This window comes from Penicillium canariense (genome assembly GCF_028826845.1).
Source record: "Penicillium canariense strain IBT 26290 chromosome Unknown utg000001l_segment0_segment0, whole genome shotgun sequence".
Taxonomy (NCBI): domain Eukaryota; kingdom Fungi; phylum Ascomycota; class Eurotiomycetes; order Eurotiales; family Aspergillaceae; genus Penicillium; species Penicillium canariense.
Window position 1 is genome coordinate 8,797,659 of NW_026622728.1, and position 19,285 is coordinate 8,816,943.

At 51.4% G+C, this 19,285-nt stretch overlaps 7 protein-coding genes across 7 annotated transcripts; 1 reads left to right on the plus strand and 6 right to left on the minus strand.

Annotated features, from left to right (window-relative positions):
- Window positions 1-668: 668 nt before the first annotated feature.
- N7482_003053 (putative amino acid permease) lies at window positions 669-2,455 on the minus strand (the record flags this gene model as incomplete). The annotated part of the gene is made up of 5 exons (XM_056685178.1): window positions 669-1,902; window positions 1,965-2,125; window positions 2,178-2,184; window positions 2,242-2,299; window positions 2,356-2,455. The coding sequence occupies 5 exons, from the start codon at window positions 2,453-2,455 to the stop codon at window positions 669-671; spliced, it is 1,560 nt and encodes a 519-aa protein (XP_056548784.1).
- Window positions 2,456-3,255: 800 nt separating this feature from the next.
- On the minus strand, window positions 3,256-4,570 carry N7482_003054 (aromatic alcohol reductase; the record flags this gene model as incomplete). The annotated part of the gene is made up of 4 exons (XM_056685179.1): window positions 3,256-3,633; window positions 3,727-4,053; window positions 4,128-4,412; window positions 4,484-4,570. 4 exons carry the CDS (start codon window positions 4,568-4,570, stop codon window positions 3,256-3,258), a joined length of 1,077 nt encoding a protein of 358 aa, XP_056548785.1.
- A 1,260-nt stretch (window positions 4,571-5,830) lies between these two features.
- Window positions 5,831-7,028, minus strand: N7482_003055 (uncharacterized protein; the record flags this gene model as incomplete). The annotated part of the gene is made up of 5 exons (XM_056685180.1): window positions 5,831-6,189; window positions 6,258-6,526; window positions 6,600-6,746; window positions 6,807-6,845; window positions 6,910-7,028. 5 exons carry the CDS (start codon window positions 7,026-7,028, stop codon window positions 5,831-5,833), a joined length of 933 nt encoding a protein of 310 aa, XP_056548786.1.
- A 1,132-nt stretch (window positions 7,029-8,160) lies between these two features.
- N7482_003056 (uncharacterized protein) lies at window positions 8,161-9,051 on the minus strand (the record flags this gene model as incomplete). Its single annotated transcript, XM_056685181.1, has 2 exons — window positions 8,161-8,934; window positions 9,001-9,051. The coding sequence occupies 2 exons, from the start codon at window positions 9,049-9,051 to the stop codon at window positions 8,161-8,163; spliced, it is 825 nt and encodes a 274-aa protein (XP_056548787.1).
- Window positions 9,052-10,486: 1,435 nt separating this feature from the next.
- On the minus strand, window positions 10,487-14,753 carry N7482_003057 (NACHT and TPR domain protein; the record flags this gene model as incomplete). The annotated part of the gene is made up of 2 exons (XM_056685182.1): window positions 10,487-14,323; window positions 14,385-14,753. 2 exons carry the CDS (start codon window positions 14,751-14,753, stop codon window positions 10,487-10,489), a joined length of 4,206 nt encoding a protein of 1,401 aa, XP_056548788.1.
- A 1,822-nt stretch (window positions 14,754-16,575) lies between these two features.
- Window positions 16,576-17,280, plus strand: N7482_003058 (uncharacterized protein; the record flags this gene model as incomplete). The annotated part of the gene is made up of 1 exon (XM_056685183.1): window positions 16,576-17,280. One exon carries the CDS (start codon window positions 16,576-16,578, stop codon window positions 17,278-17,280), a length of 705 nt encoding a protein of 234 aa, XP_056548789.1.
- Window positions 17,281-17,769: 489 nt separating this feature from the next.
- N7482_003059 (putative carbonyl reductase) lies at window positions 17,770-18,789 on the minus strand (the record flags this gene model as incomplete). Its single annotated transcript, XM_056685184.1, has 3 exons — window positions 17,770-18,017; window positions 18,077-18,460; window positions 18,540-18,789. The coding sequence occupies 3 exons, from the start codon at window positions 18,787-18,789 to the stop codon at window positions 17,770-17,772; spliced, it is 882 nt and encodes a 293-aa protein (XP_056548790.1).
- Window positions 18,790-19,285: the final 496 nt, after the last annotated feature.

A 19,285-nucleotide genomic window follows, 5' to 3' on the forward strand; every position in this document is an offset into this window, starting at 1 on the left:
GTAGAGCCCATTCAGATTCGGGCGAACCGATCTCCAACACGAGAAGAAAAATGGGAATATGGACTCGAGAGTCCCCAGGTCAACCTGCTCTTAGGTCGGCGCGCGTTCTTATCAGCCTCGACGTGGGCCCAAACAAGACCCGCGCGAGTTTACGCGCCCACACATGGGGCCATTCGAATCCGGTAAAGCAAAACGAGTAGTCCGGTGACAAAAAGCAAACATAAAAGCCACCTCCCACTCTCATTTCCCCATGGATAGAGGCAGGGGTGGACAAAGAAATGACGTTGATTGAACGGCCGCGCTGACCTTTTGGGTCAGGGTTGCTTCAGCGCCCGCGGACCCACTCTACAAGTTGATCACCAATTGAGGCGCCCAGCAGAGGGGCATAAAAATGATCAAACTAAAGTCTGGGAAATGGAAGGGGGAGGTTTGCTAACGCCGGAGTTTAGACTGAGACCAGCAGTGCGTTGGAAAGGTGGGGAAAGGTAGCAACGCTCATGCCATTGGAGGAATCCTAGCCGTGCAAAGAGGTATATACAATAGCACCGCAGTCTCGAGGGGCTTCACTTCCCCCTACCAGTCTCGACGTATGCCTTCCATATCGCGCATCCGGACAGGCATAGGCGTCACCAATGTGGTCTGGACGGTCCATTCTGTTCCTGCACGTCTTACAACTCAACCGCTGGTCGTCTTCCACCTTGCTGATCAGACCAAAAATCGGCATCCTCCGGCCTGATGCGCTTGCTCTTCAGGATGATCTTGTACCCAACATACAGGATGATGTAGATGGGAACCCCGACATACGAGGCGGCGAACTTCTTGAAGTCGAACCCCATCAGTTGGTTGTTGTTGATAGGGAGTGAATTGAAAATCATGGTCGATGAAATAAAGAGACACAGCGCCAGCCCGAGCCAGGTTCCGGGAAGACCAAAGCGGGCCTTGAAAACGAGCATATCGTCGGATATACCTTGGGCATTGCGCGCTCGCACAAAACAGATGTGGGTGATGAGAATAGATATCCAGGTGAGGAGACCAAGCATGGTGACGATGTCCAACAGATACCCAAAAACCATGCCAGAGTCTTGCGAGACATTAAGGTAGGCCAGGCTAGACACGCATGCGGATATGGCCAGCGCGTAGAGAGGAACCCCTTTGCTGTTCACCCGGGACAGAAAGGCAGGGGCTCGCCGCTTGATGGAAAGATCGGACAATGCTTTGGTGGCCAGATACAGGTCGTAGTTTGCAATCGAAACAATGAATACCAATATATATGCATTCAACATGTCGGGCACCACAGTGAGACCCGCCGAGACGAGTGCTGCCACAAACGGAGAGGCGGCAGGATGCTTCCCCGAGCCTTGATAAAAGGCCAGTTTGGACGAGTTGTGCGGAACCATCATCCCGATGAGGGTGATACCGAGAATATGGAAGACCAGGATTCGGTAAAAGGTATGCTTGATGGCACGATTCATGGCCTTTGGGACATTCGGCGACCGAGCCAAGAAGCCAGATCTTTCGCTGCCAATGTACGCGAAGGTCGCGGAGGAAAACGCTGCGCACGTGTGGAAAAAATTCTCCAGCGTATTGTGCGTCCAATGGACAAAGGCACCGGGATGTTTCCAGTATCGGAATCCTCGTACCCGGTGATCGGGACCCCCGCCGAGTGCAAGAACAAGCGACAAGACCATGAGGGCGCTCATCACAATGAGTTTGAAAGACGACACAAAGAACTCGACGTGACTGGGGAGGTTGTGGTGAATATAGTTGAGAGCCACGATGATCAAGAGGAATACCGTAATCCAGACTCCTGGATTGACCGTCTCCGCATCCAACCACAAGGTGATCACGAGGGCAGCGGCTGTTAATTGATTTGGTGTGACGATAGCATATTTGAGCCAGTATCTAGTAGCAAGTTTGTAAGTCCAAGCACCGCAGCGGCACTTTCGGAAGGAGAGGGCACTCACATCCAACCCAGACTAAAACCCAGCGCGGGATCACAGAAGCGAAAAGCCTGATCGGCCACGGTGCATGGCTTTGGCAGCCATGCAGCAACCTCTCCCAGTGCACAAAGAACAAGGAACACCGCGAATCCGACGAGAGTATAGGAAATCATGATGGCTGCGGGCTTCAACTCTGTCAGGTCCATGAGTCCATTCTCAGGTAGATGGTTGACTCACGCCGCTCCTATGTCAAGAGTCAATATACAAGCAAAATGTAGCGGCATGGGTGAGGGGGACATACATAGCCAAAGCTCTCCCACTACCGACCATCAATCCTGTACCGATCGCCGACCCGATGGCTGTGAATCCAGATTAGCGGGTTTATTATGTGCAACGGGCAACATTGCAGCCGAACTGATGATTCCAGCTTGTCGCGGCGTCAACGCCCCAAAAATATCCGTGAACTCTGTTGTAATGCCCTCAGGCTTCTTCGGAGGGTTCTTGGGCGGGTTCATCGACTCCTGGTTTGCAGTCTGCGCTTGGCTGCTATTAGAAGACCGAGTGGGTCGCAGGGAATGCGGAGAGCCTTCCATTAAACAGGGAATGCAACACGGGAGGATCTGATCGGCGAAATTCTGGAGTCTGAGATGAAAACTAAGTCAAGCATTCATCCCATGAACCGTCCTCAACCTGTGCAAGCAAACAGGCGCGCCGCGGCAAAAGTTTGTGAGTTGAGTTGGAAAGAGCGAGTACGTGGAAGGCGCCAGCCCGCAGGCACAAATTTGGAAGTTGGAATTTGGGATTTGGGATAGCCATGAATCGGTATTTCTTTATATGCAACGACGATCCCCTCCGTAGAGGCAGATCAAAACTCAAGCGTGTATGAAACAGTGCAAACCAAAATAGAATAGCATCTCCGATTGAAAGTCAGCAACTTATCATTGCCACGAGCAGCACCTCATCATCCCCAAATGGCACATCACCCCGTGGCTAACGTCTATGATTTGAATTCACCGTCGATTCCGTAGAAGCGATATGATTGCCAACGCCCAAAGTCGTCTCAAGTCGAGGAAAAGTCAATAACGCCCAAAAATGAAACCAGCAAGGAGCCAGCCCCCCTATGTATACCCGTCTCGGGGCATGTAAGTAGGGTTGAGTGGTAGAGAAGTGTTTAGATCATAAAAAAAAAGAAAACAAGTCTTCTTGTAAAAAGGAGTCCCGAACAGGAGAACCGCCGTGAGAAACGGTTGATGGGCGTCGCCTGGACACCGGTCGTCGGAGACTAGAACATACGTGAAGAGGTTGTGTCATCAGTTCATCGCGACATGAGCGAGTCGCTTGACTCTGTGCGAGGGAAGATACGGGTATACAGCGAGTCGCTGGACTCGGTGCGTGGGAAATGGCGCTGGTGCTTGCGCGAGATGATTCGGTCCTGGTAGATACCCTTGGCGGTGCCGCGCACCACTGACTCAAGGTACTCGCGGAAGTCGGTCGGCTTGAACTCCGGGTACAGCTCGGTGGTCAGATGGTAGCCGAGATATTTGGCGTACTCGGGGTTGTTGTCGCCGCGGATGCCCCAGGAGTATTGATATTCGGCGAGATACCGAGGCATGAACTTGATCGGGTCGAACGGATAAGTTTCACTGGCCTGTCGGGCTGCCAGGACGCGGCTGCAGATAGTCTCTTCGGGGACCTATGCTCCGGAGGAAAGTAAGAGTTGATTAGTCTACATATACGCTACCGTGGCCGGAGGCAATTTGGTGTGCTGGGTGGTGGGCAAACATACATAGTTGCGATCGACCTTCTCTTCGCTGATATCCTCGATCAGGTCATAGATCTTGTTTTGTGTCGTGACCAGGTTGTAGGCGAGGATCTTCTTGTTCAAGGTGCGCGGGTCCTTGATGATCAAGGCCATGTAGCGACCGATATCCCGCAAGTCGGTGAGCGCAGTGGGCGTGTTCCCATCACCGATGATCTCGTCGTTGCCGGAGGTCATGGCATAGTCGACGCGGCCGGAAAGAAGGCGGGGGTAGCAGAGCTGGTACCACCAGCCGACATCGACGATGGTGTAGGGGAGCCACAGTTGGCGGATCTGGTTGTAGACAATCTCTTTCTGGACCGAGACAAGAAGCATGATCAGCTAGGGACTAGAAGGGCACATTGCACCACCCGAGAGTGCTTCCATACCTCGTCGCGCAGCCACATCACACCACCGGGAGGTGCCACGGTGATGAAACCGCAGGGGATGAATCGCTTGATGCCGACCTTCTTTGCGGCCTTGGCGAGAGGAATCTGGTCCTGCTGCTCGGAGGGACCGACACAGCTAATGACGACATCAATATCGGCGAGCGCTTCGATGAGCTGCTCCTCTGACGACCTTAGGTCGCATTTCCGGATCTGGATTCCTCGTTCCTGGAGCTTCACAATGGCGGGTTTGTGCACGGAGGCGGGGCGAACGAGGGCGTGGACTTCCTGTAGAACCGAACGAAATGCATCGTTAGTTATCGCCGAGGTTGCGAAGGGAAAAATTATTGATTGCGTACAAAGCTGCCGTCTTCGACGAGACCGTTCGCAATGGACCCTCCGGTTTCACCCGCTGCGCCGACCAACAGAACCTGAGTCTTCTCCATGTTGGGTGGGCGTTTGTCAGGCGAGCAGTGATCAAGAGTAGTGTATTCAGTGTGTAGACGGTCGGTGAACGGTGGTGGTGGGAGGTGCAAAGTGGGAGTTTGATCGAGGGAAGTGGGGGGTCGAGTCAAGAGGATTGAAAAGGCGGAACGGGGGAGGCGGAGGAACAGGAATCAGGCGCTGGCGACGTTATAAATCCCCAGCGTGTCCACCCAAGGATGGTTGCTACCCACTTGTTTCCCATCCGGCGCGACGGTGGGTCGTAGAGTGGATGTTCGTTCCCCTCGTTTTGAGGGGAGATTCTTCGCGGTTCGGTCGGGCTGCGAGGACGTCATGGCCTGTCTCCTGTCTACTGACGATCTATATGGCCTTGCCTGTCTATCTTAAATACCCCATGGTCGTGGTGGTGCCCTCGGCTTTTCTTTCTGCGGCTGTTTCAGCCCTTTCGGCAGGTCGGTCAAGTCAAATTTTGCGACTTTCGCGGGCCGGTGGCTCGGGACCAGAACCCTAACCAGAGTCGGGGTCGCCCTTACGTCATATCATACGGTTCCCGAGTGGGCTGAACTAATGATGATGCGGGTTGCAGTCCATGGGCCTGGGGAACAGGGGAATATTGTCTCTCCCTGGGGAGCCTCGAGAGTCATCATGATAGCCCTCGTCACAGGGGCTGACCCTCGAGACTGGAGAGTCGGACACATGACCTTGTTTTAGCTTGGGCCGTGAGTGTCGCTGCAACCATAGTCGCTCCTGAACGGGGCTCGGGACTCGACTGAATCCTGCGCGGTGAGTGGCAGGCTCAGGCACAGGCACAGGCAGACTCTCCATCGACCAGTATTCTCGACCAACTTCCCACGTCAGCGATCTTCAGATCTGCGTAGCGGCCTTGGAAAAGACGATGAGTTTTGTCCGGTGGCGCCTCATGGACTGTGACGAAATGCGACCAAGCCGATTAGTCACGGGGAGCCCCTGGGCGCTAATTGGTGGCCCGCTGCTAAAAAAAACGGAGATGCCCGTCCACGGTCGACTGACCTCCGGTTGTGTGTGCCTACCCATGGGAATCATGGATCCAAGGGGCGGAGAGTTAACCGGCCGGCCTTGACTGGATCAGCTATCCGAGGGCTTCGAGCAAATCGTCGAAGCCCCAATATGAGCACAGGCGGGATCAGGAAGGCGAGGGAAGGAGGGGCCAGCCACAACCGCCGCGGGCGCGGGAGATCGGTGCCAGGCGTTGGAATGGTCACACTCTGGGCGCTCAATGACCTTCATGGCCTCATGGTGGAAGTTCCCGTTGCAAACTGCTGCATCTGCGGGAGACTACCCCATTGACCGTCCCGGATCTTCACAGTGTGCTTCCCCCAGAATTTGAGGGGTGGGTGGGGCTTTTTCTGGTCATTTGGAGGCGAAAGCTGGAATCGTCTCTCAATCAGGTAAGCCGCCATGGCGATCTTGGGGAATCCACTCATGAATCGCTTCGCAGAATGCAGAGCAGAGCCCTGAACGTAAGACCTGCGAGGGTTCAGGCTGGGGTAGTGGCTGCCATTCGTTCTCTTCAGGTCATGCCGAGCAATCGTCCGATACTTGACGGTGAAATGGCGTTCCCCGTTTGTAGAGGTGCTGCAGACTGAATTGAAGAATCACACGTAAGACCGAGCCTCGAACAAGGCCTGGATTAATTGAACAAAGGCCCACCATGAGAGTCCCACTCCGGGCTCATATCCGGAAAGTCTTGTGGAAGAACGGGGAAATCTTTCGCAGGCGAAATAACGGTGGTAGTGTTGGAGGTTGGAGGTTGGACGGTGGACGTTGCGATGGACTCGGGCAGATGCGAGGTTGTGGCAATAGTCACTCTACACCACACCTCGCCAATATACATGGGATCAACAGGACCAAATGTTGTGTTCAATTTCTCCAGATTGATTCCAATTTTTGATGCATCGCGAAAATTAAATGCACAGGGGCTAAATGGCCAACAAATGATATCACCAATGAATCTTGTTGTTGATATTCACAGTAGTCGCTCCTCCAATTAACCGAGCACCAACACCCGGTTGATACTCCTCCCCTGCTCGAGACACTTTCCCCGGCCGGTCTGAAATTCCCACAGGTTGTTGAAAGCTGTGGGAAATAAAGGCGAGTATGCCAAGTGTTTCAACGTTCGCAAAAGTCCGAGTAACAGCGCTGTTCAAAGTCAGCGACCAACTAGTCCGGGGCAGGCCCGACAGGAAAAGAGAAACTCACTTCCCGACACTCTCGACCAAAGTGACGTTCATAACATCGCTGCGTGAGTCAATTAGACTTCCTTCTGACTAACCGGGGAGCTCTCTTTCTTACGCTCATGCACCTATCATATCCATGCCTGCAACGGGCCTCATCTGGCAAGAGAGGCCCATGGATATCGTCAACTGGGGATGCGATAACCAGGGTGGTAAAGATGAGCGCAATTACTGCCAAAAGACGCATCCTGACGTGACTTGTGGTAACTGAAATGGTGATATGGGAAACACTCGATGGTTATAATTAGAACCGAACTGAATGACTTTGTGCGGCATTTTATAGCCGGCGAGTGCTTCTCTTTGAGCGTGTTCGCTATGCGATATGTTATGGAAGTACCGCGAGGTTGTATTCAGCATGTTTGAGTCAACACGGGAAGAAATGTACCACTGGGGGGTAAAGGATAATTCAAGGTTCCACAGCAACGACAGGGAGCTGCATATCCACCTATCCTAAGTGGAAACGCATCTGTTTCACGAACAGATCCATTCCCTTGGACATCTACACAGTAACCCGATTATCCCGATTAGCCCGATTCCTGCAGCACAAGCGAGCTTTCAGACGGAGATGATGATGATGATGATGATGTAGCCTACCATCCCGTTGTGCAAGTAGAAGAAACTATGAATCCCCCCTCACCAACCCATCTGAAGGGTATTGTATTAACAGATTGTCGACTATTTAATTCTCTACCTACGTAATGTAAATCCGGGGAGAGATGCTGATGAGTATGAGTAGAAAAAATACATCCTAAATCCTTTGCATACTCTATCTCAAGTCTGTCTTCACATTTAGACCGCCCTGTCTGACTGCATATTCCATGACAGAAAGTACCTACCCTGGTACCCTCCGAGCTGTCTCAGGGTCTTGGTTGAGGAACAATTTGAATAATCCTAAAATCAAGCGGGAACCCCACAGATACCTTGATCGGGACAATGGCTGGTATTACAGTCGGGGAAATTGATCTTGATAGGCCCTAGGTATAGCTTTGACCTGGAGTGAAGATTCCGGGGTACGTCTTGTACAACCTTACAAGAACACAAGCAATTTAACGGAGCAAATTGCATGTATAAATGCCCCTCGCTATTTCATGCCGAACCGCTTCGGTATGCATGTCAGACTTAAAAATCCCTTCCCTGTGAAAAGTCTAGAGCAAATTCAAGTGCCATCTCACCAACCAGGGTGACCTAGGCATGTGAACAAACAGGGAAGAATGGCCTCGATCGCTTCTCGGGCCTTGTGCAACAACACAACAATCAAATAGGATATCCTTACGAAAAATGGCCCCAAACACCAAAACCCCGCCCAATAAATGTTTCTCTCACAATCCGGAATTCTGCAACATCCTCCTCGGTCGGAGCGCCGGCTCTGAATGCCTGATCCTCTTAAGCTCTCGTACATCCTTTAGCTCACCCCTGCAGTAGAGGCGTACTGTGATCGTTGCACCCTTCTTGAGCAATAACATCTCCCGCTGTTTGCGCCGCTCTTCCATGATAATAGCCCACCGGGCCCTGACTTCCTCCACACGTTTCCGTCGCGTCAGCCATGCGCGCTTCCACATGAGGGTCTGGTGCATCATTTCCAGGTTTTTGTCTCTCGGCCATGCTGTATGCTTGCAACCGCGGGGCCAGACATGATCTAGGTTGACCGGTCTGATGTTGTCCAAGTCGTCCATTTTCCATTGCCAGTGCCGTAGCTGCTGCATATCGTCCGCGTTACGACAGAACGTCAGTACACCTCGGTGCGAGAGGTAATGCTGGCGGATGTGAAAGTCTACTTGGTAGTGGGCAGATAAGACGGCGACTTCCGGGTCCATCGATTTGGTCTTGTTTAGTATGTGGTTGAGTGTTTGTTCGACGAGCTCGTAGTAACGTTCACGCTGAGAAACAGAGATAAATGTCCAGAAAGATGGGTCTTCGGGTGTAGACTGCGTCTCAAGAGGCGAAATGTTGTCATCTCTGGTGTTGTTGTTCCTGAAGTACGGTGGGTAGTGGGAAGTGATGTATACGCCTTTCTGGATATCGACTGTCATGCTAGCTGGTGTGACATTGATTCGACACTTTGTGCAATGTAGGGCTTCCTCGAGGCCTTGTAGCTATTGATGCGCACGGATTAGCAGAGACCTTGTAATCCGGTCTCGGGGTTGGGGGGGGTGGCATACCAGCTCCATATCTGGCGCGTCACTATTATCTTGGCCCTTCGCGTTATTCATGGTAGCTTGCGCTTATTTAGTCCAATTGTGCCCGAGAGCAGTCTCCAATAGGTTGGTTCTGTAATGAATCGATGGGTTTGCACGCTGGGAAAGATGCGATTTCCAGCATTCTTCTTATATAACTTCAAGTCAGCTTGTCGGAGTGGATAGTTGAGCCACGGAAACAATAAAATTAATTTGGGACTATCGTATGAAAGAAGTCATTGACTTGAGATTAGACTTCTGCTGGGCGTTGGGTGAATCGCGCTCGAGACTCTTCGCCAAACAAAGATTCTTTGAAATCCGGTACCGGATATAGATGATTCAAAGTACCAAAAAGATGCAGCCAACAATGATCTCGCGCAGTGTGAAACAGAAATCGGCTCCTATCCAGGGAGCCGTCCTGCCCCGCGGTTATAAGGAAATTCAAAGTCGCAACCCATCTCCGGCTGGCCGCGATCAAATGACATCTGATCTGAGCGCGCGCGCGGTCATCTGTTGATAAACGCGGTGAAGAGTGCGGGGGCGTGACTGGGTCACTGGGTTTCATTCGATGTCGTGGGGCCGCTCGCCGCGATCGGGTTAATCAGATTGTTCCCCGCACGCGCGTTCAGCCGATAGATTCCGACGATAACTAGAGATGAGACCATGGCGTAAGCTGAAGCAGTCAGAGCTCCTGGAACCAATAATAAATTTAAATCTAATTACCGACGAGCTCTGGTAAACAAATCTGCTTAGGAGCTGAACACTGTATGGGCCACCCAAATTGGCCGGTTGTGCGGAGAAACTTCGTCGTTTCAAGGAGGAATCATACTCTGACAAGTAAGCTGACTGTAATCTCAGGAAATAAATAGGTCATGAAGTAAATCAGATGCTTGCATATGGGATTAGCCCATTCTGAGCACGGTTTTTCATAACCAAATTCTGCTTATCCTCTTCTTGGCAAAGTGCATCCCTAAGCAAAACAATGTAGAGTGGTATTAGTTTGGAGCCCTACCGATAGCATATCCTCGAGTATTTGCTAGCTTCCTAGTCCAGAGCTCTTTACTGTGAATATACACCAGGAGGAAGAGGATGCTTCTCTCCTTCTTTGTCTGTCATTTCTCTGACTTGAACAAAGACATCTGTGCCTCAAGGACATGCTTCAATACGCTAGACAACATCTTAGATTGTATGTTGAATATACGGAAGTGTGTTGGGCTCAGAGCATGGACCATTGAATCATGTCCGCTATGAGGACATTATAGTGTGTTCGATACATTCTTGAACCCTCCCCATAGATTCTATGATGGGACTATTAGTGTTCTGCCGGCAAATCGGCCTTACGTCTGACAGATCCGAGAGGGAATAATCGATCAATCAATCAATCAATCAGTCATTCGATCCCTCTTCTGAGCTCCCAAAGTGCGGCACTGAATACTACCGTGAGCAAGGTACCTGCATGCTACTCTTGGATCTACGCCACAAGGCCTAGTAAAAAGTCACTGAGACCAAATTGACGTGCGGTGGAACCTGGAGGATTGCAGGCACCAAGATCCCATTCCTCCTTCAACTGATTCAACCACGTCGCGAAATCCATCTCCTCGCCGTGGACCAACATCATGCCACCGCGGACCTCTTTCAACTGCGGGGTAATAGAGATGAAGTATTCAACGTGCTGGGAATGACATCTCTTCTTGGGCATCTCTCCCTCCACCAGTTTTTTAACACATTCTGGGCACAACTCCTTTTCCAAACAGATGGGGCAAATGGAAAAACCATCTCGTTTGGGAATTTTGCGCCGGCATGGGCCGCGGCATACATACCAAGGCTCGCTATTGTCCTGTTCCGACCTGTGGGCAATTGCAACAACATTTTTGAAGTCTCCCGTCCTCATCAGAGTATATTGCAGGTCGGACAGGTCCTCATTCCTAGGATTGTCATCGCTTATGGCTTGAATGCTTCGTTGTAGGGAGGGTTGGAAGAGAGCCCGCGCCCGCTCGTCTTGCCCTCGAAGGCGACAGTAGATGCCCAAGTAAACGGCCGGCACGAAGGCGCAGCTTCCTAACAGACAGGTCTGACTTTCCTGAGTGAGCTTCTCAAGTTTGGACACTGATACTTCCGCTTCTGGCATGCCAATTCCAGCCTCGATTGCGTTACAAAGAAACGCCCGAGCCAAGTTTGAGGAGGCAAGCTGTCTGATTGTCCCGATCAATGTCCCCTCGGAGGAAGAAGAGTATGTATTCATGATCTTCTCCCAGCACCCGATTGCCTTCTGATGGTCAAACAAAAACTCATCATAGATCCGAGCGATGGACATATCCACCTCTGCGGCAATCAACGTCCTCGATGCCGCTCGAGCCGCCGTGGCCGCCGTTTGTAAGCTTTTCAACACGAAATCCAGGTCATTGGTAGCCGACGCGGCATCGACAGCAAGCCTTGACTTGCTGTCCACATCAAATACGTTGACCAGTAAGAATCGGGTCAATTCTGAATAATCTTCCTCGGGAACCGGAGTGTTGGCTAACTTCTTTAGCAAATCCATCGATGCTTCGTAGGCGTGGTTGTCATTATGGTATTCCAGAAGGGCATGGATACAGGTCCAGCAAGAGGGTGCATATTGATATGCCTCTTGAACGGCCTCGAATCGCTTCTCCCGATTTCCCTGTTCTTGATAGATCTGACCCATACGCTCCAGACACTCATGAAGATGTTCTTTCAGTGGTCGGTCCTCTGGTCGCTCCGCAATTACGGTCAACAAACTTAGTCGAGTCCGTTTCCAGAGCTCAATGGATTCCTGCCAATCGTCTTGCTCCTGATATGTCTGTGCTAGTTCACGCAGGGTCCGCCAATTATGCGGGTCAAGTTCCATCGCCTTTTCGAAATACTGTAGAGCTTCCTCGTGGCAGCAGGATTCGCGCAGAGCGATCGCACATTGTTTAAACCACTGGCCACTTTTTTCAAAGCCCCCAAACTCAGCGGCCTTGACCACGTCTTCCGCCGTTAGGCTCCTGTCGTGATCGTGGATCTCCTCACCCTTAACTAGCATCTGGTAGCGCCAGACTATAGAAACCATGGGAATAGGTCTAGGCAGGTCTTCCCACAGCCACCTCTTGATGCAGAACACTACCATTGGCTGGAATAGATTGAATGGCTCCTCATCCGTGGTAGAGACGAACTCCTTCTCTTCCAAAGATAAAAGCTCGCGGACGTCTTGCTCTTGCCACCACTGTTGGACAGCTCTGATGGTAGCCGTAGAAAGAGCCCAGTCACTTTCCCCGAGCCATTTCGACATTGATTCTTCCGATCGAAAGGCCGTCAATAGCATCTTCGCAATTTCTCGTCTATCCTCTGAGGAACTGTTGGACGGGGAAGTGGTGAGCAGGTGATCGCCCCAATGCCGCGCAGCATATTGGAGCATGTGCCCCGAGTCGTTGGCCTTCATTGCAAAGTCCGGATCGGTGATTAGCCTTAAGTAAATCCTCAGGATATGAGCTTTCGCTTCATGGTGATTCACCCCGACGCCAATGTGGGCCTCTGTAGTGGAAACCTTGCCCTCCGAATCATCGCGGAGGAAGTCGCCAATGGAAGCATGGCAGAAGTTGACGGTGGTTGTATCCTTTTTTGAGCTGAAGGCCATGAGATAGTCCTCCTCGGTAGTTTCATAATCACATTGTTCCTCCTCGTCGGCGCTCCAGTTGAATGCATCTAGATCGGCTGATCCATTCTCTAGATCGGCTGTCGTAAGGCCATCCTCTCGGCCTAAAGAGAAGAATGACGCCCATTGGCGCCGTAGAGCTCCTTCAAGATCAATCATGCCATCTCCCTCCGGTGATTTCAGTCTGAGGATCGCCTCTATCTCGCCTAGTCTCCACGGTTGGCTCGCGCAGGTGACCCAGAGCAATGTTTCATTGAGATACTCGAGTTCCTCTTCGTTAGATCTTTCAGCGAAAGTGGCCAAGACATGTCGCAACATCTCCTTAAGCCCCCGGGGAGCTCTCTCCAGTGCTTTCCGCATGCTGGTCTCATTCCGCTTCTTAGCTAACTCTTGCAGCATAAGATTCACCCAAAGGAACATGCCTTCCGCCCGGACCGAGAGTTTATCCACGATCTCATCCCGTAGCTTTGCCGACACTCTTCGCAGAATCAGGGACTTTTTGATGCTGACGTGGATATACTGAGTGATATCACTGGAATTCTTCTGTTTGGTGACGTGAAGGGTTGGCAGATTAACCTCCAGGCCTTCGAGCAGTTGATCGTGGATATAAGGTCGGCCAACAATTGCTAGCCGTAAAGACGACTGGTTGCCGTACAAGTCCTTTGCGAGATCGACAAAGATCCTCCAGTCCTCATCTAGAGCTTCGTCCACTGCATCTAGCAGGATATACGCGACGCTCTCGATATTGGGTTTCTTGAGAAAGTATCCAACGAAAAGGAGACGCCACGCGCTTTCCAGAGTGCTAATCTGTTCATATTCCTTGATAGACCCGAGATACTTTCTGTACCCTGGGTCGTTCTTGCTGATTTGGAAGGCCAGGTCGCGCAACGCCTGATGAAAGGACCTTGTTTGGGGCTTGTCATCCCTAAAAAAGAAATAGCCGATCGAAACCAGCGGGTTGTGTGGAAGGGCCGGAAGAAATCTATTAAGAAGGAAATTGATCACGTTCGCGGCCAAAAATGACTTCCCCGAACCAGGATTCCCAGACACAAAAATAACAGGCGTTTTCTCATTGATCCAAGATTGAAAAACATCCTCGCTGTGGATCCAGTCTCCTGTGCCCGGTACACGGGCTTTGTGAATTCTTTCGAACCACTCCTGCGCTGAATCAACCTTGGATGGTCTAAGGACTTGATTGATGAGTCCTTGCAAGGCTTCTCCATTTTCCCTGGTATCCTGGTTTTCTTCATTCCCGGAAAAGATCAGCTTTTCTAGCATCCCCTGCACCTCATGTACCTGTGCGCTCATCTGATTAACCGTCATCCCGGTCTCCTGAACAGTCACGTTGGTAGCGTTGACGGCCACAGATATACCATCAACTACACGGCCGGCTCTCTTCGACTCTGTCAAAGTCTCAGCTGCAACTAGGTTCGCTTCGACCTGGGTGAGCTTGTCAAGTCTGCTCATCGTGGCTTGAATGGAGTCGTCGTTACCAAGTAGAACATTTCGGGTGTACTTGAACAGGCGGCCTCGTCGGACGATCTTAGATGACAAGGCAAAAATTTCAATAAGAGCAACGATGATATCGCTAAGCTTGTCGCTTAGAGCCTCGGAGATGGCTTCTTGTGTGTATGTTTTTAGTCGGATGGTGAAATCCTAGTTTCGTTCAGAGCTCCATCCTTCCCCTTGTCTTCATCTGAACGCAGCTAGATCATACCTGCAGCATCTGCATCAAGTCTTGAATCGCATCGTATGAGGCAGATACCCCCTTGGCGGCACCCACCAAATGCATGACGGCCCCAAAGACGAGACTACTTGGGGGGAATACCATCGATGCGCCTCCAGCCGCGAGGTTGCCGAACAATTGCACGGGGATCAGTGCCGCTTCTAGAACATCGAAGATGTTGCCTCGTATTTCGCGGAACTCGCGGAAGGCGCTATTCCTCTCGTCAATCTCTTTCGTGAGATCGCTGACGCTGCGGATCTTTGTGAGAAAATCAACCTCGAGAGTCTCCCCCGTGATTTCATGGTATTTGCGGATTGCCTTCTCACAAATGGCGGAGGACTGATCCATGGAAGCGACCATTCTTGAGCCGTTGAAAATGCCGATGCAATTTTCATACCCTTGGAGATCGGGTGGAGGTGGACGGAACTAGGTAAGATGGTCCCGTTAATCTTTACTCAGACAATTCGTGTCAAAGGAAGAAAAGTATTGCGATTGGAAGGTTACCCCATTTTCACGAACCCCGCACACCGTATTCAGTTTCAACTGACTCACAGGAATCATTTCTCAACCCCGTATTCGAACCACGCTAATATATTTCCGGCTTAGCTAAATTTCAAATCTGAATCGTATTGAAGTATCATATCACATGGAATTTGGCTTCACAAATCACTTGAAATACATCGGCCAAAAATACTAAGAACATGTGGCCCTCCATAGCTAGCTCGATTCGTCCAGATCATTATAGGGTTCGGGCATCTTTCAAACAGCTTGACCGTATTACGCACTACAGATGGAAAGTAATCTTTAGGTGAACTTCAATTAGACATTTACACAAATTTATCTTCTCTGTTCTTCTCAGAAAGCCCACATAGACGTGAGGAACTCTTATAGCTTCAACTGATAGATTCTAGCCAATTTGTCCCAATCCAGAATATCCGAACACGGTGGAACTCTACATATCTTATGCTATAAAGGGCTAAGCGGCTTCAGCCCTACTTTGATAGACATGGCCATATGGAATGCCTAGAAAACCTAAAGATTGATTCAGATGGATAGCGTCAGGTTGACTACCTTATTTGTCTAACAAGACCATCTTTCCTTCATGCTAGTACGTTCTCAAAGACAAAGAACGTGACTCTCCACCAAGTCTTTAAGGTCTACAATTAGCTATTCGAATAAGTTGACTGAAGAAAAAGAGGTTATGTTTAAGTGACGAAGTGCCCAATATGCGAAAGCAACAAGGGACACAGATACAACACGATGATCTAGATGGCCTCCAATACCCGCCGGGAAAAACGTAACGAAAGCAGATTTAAGATAAGAGATCTTGCCAATGATTTAGAAGTGATATCTGGCCTCGAATACCATATTCGATCACAGGGGCTCGTGGCTGAGCGGTAGTCGGTCGAACAGTATGGTTCGCGTGGCTCGTGGAGGTATATGGAGGTTGCATGTCGAGCGGTGGGTCATCGGTAAGAATATATATTGTGTTCAGGTCAGGGCTTTGGCGACCTCCATTCAAGTCAACGGTAACGGAAGCGGTGACTGGAAGAGCATCGTCTATAAAATGGTCACGGTTGTCTTCAGCGGCTTGCCACTCGTTTTCGTAGTTGTTCTCTTGCAACTTGACACTGTAGCCCACTCATTCGTGGTGATCCGTGTCGCTCAAGCATATAATTTGCCGCTATAGATCCGAAGGTAAGGAATCATCGGACCAGTGATCCACAGTAGAATCATCTGTTGCAACGTCTCCGTATAAAGGATTACGTCGCATGAGAAAGCGAAGAGCAGCAAGCACCTTATATTTACGATCACTCAGAAATGGCTGCAGATCAGAGTCGGGGGCGGGGGTTGTCGGTTTCCTAGCTAGGTTTCTTTGACGAGTACAGTGAACTGGAAAACAGGGCTCGGCAATATTTGAAGGAGAGGTTTCGGGTCCTAGGGTATGATGATAAAATGGCCCCGTAGTGCACGGTAGTTTGCTGGCGACGTTTGGCCCACTTCACACAGAACTCACTTCCTCAATGTGTAGGGGCTGCATAAGCGGTGTAGTGGTAAGCCATGATTCTTGTTCGCAATCGTCTCAGTCAAGACCCACTAGGCCGGCCAGGCCACTCACTTCCTACCAGCCCATCAACAACGAGTGGCATGTTGGCATCCCAGTCGATACACCAAGCTCGTCATGGAAGGAAAGCAGAAAGATTCCCTCGCCTTTCCTATCATATGCCTACTCTTCTCCTTCACGTTTACAGCCTACCTCCGCCGTGCTTGGGTCCTGCAGCAGCTCCGACCATACAAGCATCTCATCCGCCGTACCGTGCGCCAGTGGCAGTATAGGATCCGAAAATGGAGCCGCTGGCTGCGTCACATCACTGACAGTCGCCGCGATGGAAACGTGGACAGAACGTATGACACGCATGAGCCTTCTGACACCGCCAGTGGACACCAGACAGACCTATTCGACTTGGGCTCCCCGACATACTCCGCCGATGGATCTTCGTTGGATGGCTCAGATATTACCAGCTCAGACTCTGATTCAGAGCTAAATGTGACGATGTACATCCCAGACTCATCCCAGGACAGTACCTCAAACGCAAGCAGCAGCAGGGAACACTCATCCTTTACCCAATCCCAACCCATCTCCCGACCGACCTGGACAATCGACTCCCTCGGCCGCACGATACTCAACCGCGCCCCAGAACCCCTCCCCCGTGCGCAGTGGGAAATTAAGCTCGAGGAGCACATCCACAACGGCCGCGGGCCCGGCGCCTGGCTCGACAGGATAATAGACTGGATGGCCCGCCGTGTCGCCGCAGACTTCGAAGCTGAGGTGCGCGCTGAATTTGAACAATCGGGTATCGGCCGCCGACCGCCCAATCCCATCTAGGGTGGACACAGACGTGCAGATGCACGAGCGGGAGAACCACGCAGCTTGACGTATGCGGGTAGTCAGTGCGTCGGCGCAGGGTTGGACTGAGCGGGTTGCTTATCGTGGATATCCCGCAGGTCGGGCGCCACGCAAGAATTGTGGCCGGGGTATGCGTCTGGTTGGTGGGGCACCGGGCGCTCTTAGCTCGGCATCTTCGCACAAGCTAATTATGCATCTGGGCTGGGGCCTGACAAGGCACTGAGGTACTTGCAGGGGTGGAACGGCTTCGGTTTATGGAGAGTGGAATGATTTATGAGGTCCGGCGCTCAATGAGGGGGCCTGGGTCAGGTCGATTCAATTCAATACTTCCGCTCCGCAGATTCATTCGTATCGTCTCAATCCTCTATCTCGTGTATAATCGATCATTACCACGTAACACAAAAAGCCACTTTCTAAGTATAAGAACCTCCTTTTAAAAATCGTCAGATCAGCTCATCGCTGCATCATTTATGGGGCACAGTAGCCGCCGTCGACGATAATGTCGGCGCCGGTGGTGTAGGTGGACGCATCCGAGGCCAGGTAGAGATAAGCACCCTTCAGTTCGTGGGCCTCGCCCTCACGACCCATGGGGATCTTATCGCGCCAGATGTTTTTGGTCTCCTCGGGTACGAAGCTGGAGATCTCGGTGGCGATGTAGCCGGGGGAGACGGTGTTGGCTCGGGCAAAGCGGACCCATTCGACGGAGAGGGACTTGCCTGTATTATTATTAGGAGGAGAGTACATCGGGAAAGGTTTGGTTTGAGAGAAAACGTACAAAGGTGGATGACACCCGACTTAGCGGCGTTGTAGGCCGCTTGCATCTGGGGGAAGTTGACGATATGACCGCTCATGGAGGCTGTGGCAACGAAGCTACCGTACGTGAAGTTAGTGAGCTTGTTGCCGTTGATATCGGTGCCCTCCTCCTTCTGTCGGCGCCAGTGAGAAGCTGCAGCTCTTGCGCAAAAGAAGGTCCCATCAAGGTCGATGCGGACCACATCATTGTAGTGCTCGATAGGTCCGTCGACCATGGGGCCCTGAGTCCATGGAATACCCGCGTTGGCAATGAAGACGTCCAGGCGCCCGTTGAATTCCTTCACGGCGAGATCGGTAGCCTCCTGAACAGCCTTGGGGTCGGTGACCTGAACCTGGTAAGCCTTGGCTGTGGCAAGGAAATAGCTTGTTAACTTCCTCAACGCATCAATTCAACCCGCAGATCTAGGAGAAACATAGTTTCTTACCCTGGACACCGTACTTCTGGGCGATCTCGGCGGCACGCTCCGCAGCCTTAGCATTGGTATTGTACCACATGGCAACGTTGGCACCAGCTTCAGCCAGACCGTGCGCGACGGCGAGTCCAATGCCAGCACCCGCACCGGTTACAATGGCAGTCTTTCCCTTTAGGGAGAACATGCTCATCAAGCTGGGGTGCTCGGGGGCAACGGTGTTGTTGTGGACGAATAATCCATTCTGAACCGGGTTGGCAGCCATCGTGAATAGAAAAGAGGCAGTAGATTAGAAGTACGAGATAGGAAGCGAGACAAGAAGCAGCATGGGAAGGGAGATCACATTAAATAGAGCTCCGGTGGGGCAACAATTTTGAGGGGAAAAACAAACCCACTCGCTGCGATAAGACGGTGAGGGATGTGTTGGCGGGGGAAGCAGAGATCAAGACGCGCAAGTGGGGATGGTACTGTACAGTTGCTCCCAAGGAACTGTACAGTTACTGGAGCATGGCCCACCATCGGCGGCGCCTCGTTCCTGTGGGTATGACGCTATGCGTCCCAGAATAGGGCGAGGAGCGGGTCATCGTTGCGAGAGGTGAAATGTGCACCCATCATTTCGACGGACATTGTATCATGGAGCAGAATGGACCCTGGAAGCTCGGTTGTTTGTTTTGGACACATTGCATTGGCCCCTGAGAAAGGTGTTCTTTGGTTTCAATTTGCGACGTCTGTCACAATCCACTTCCTCGGCCGCAAGACGG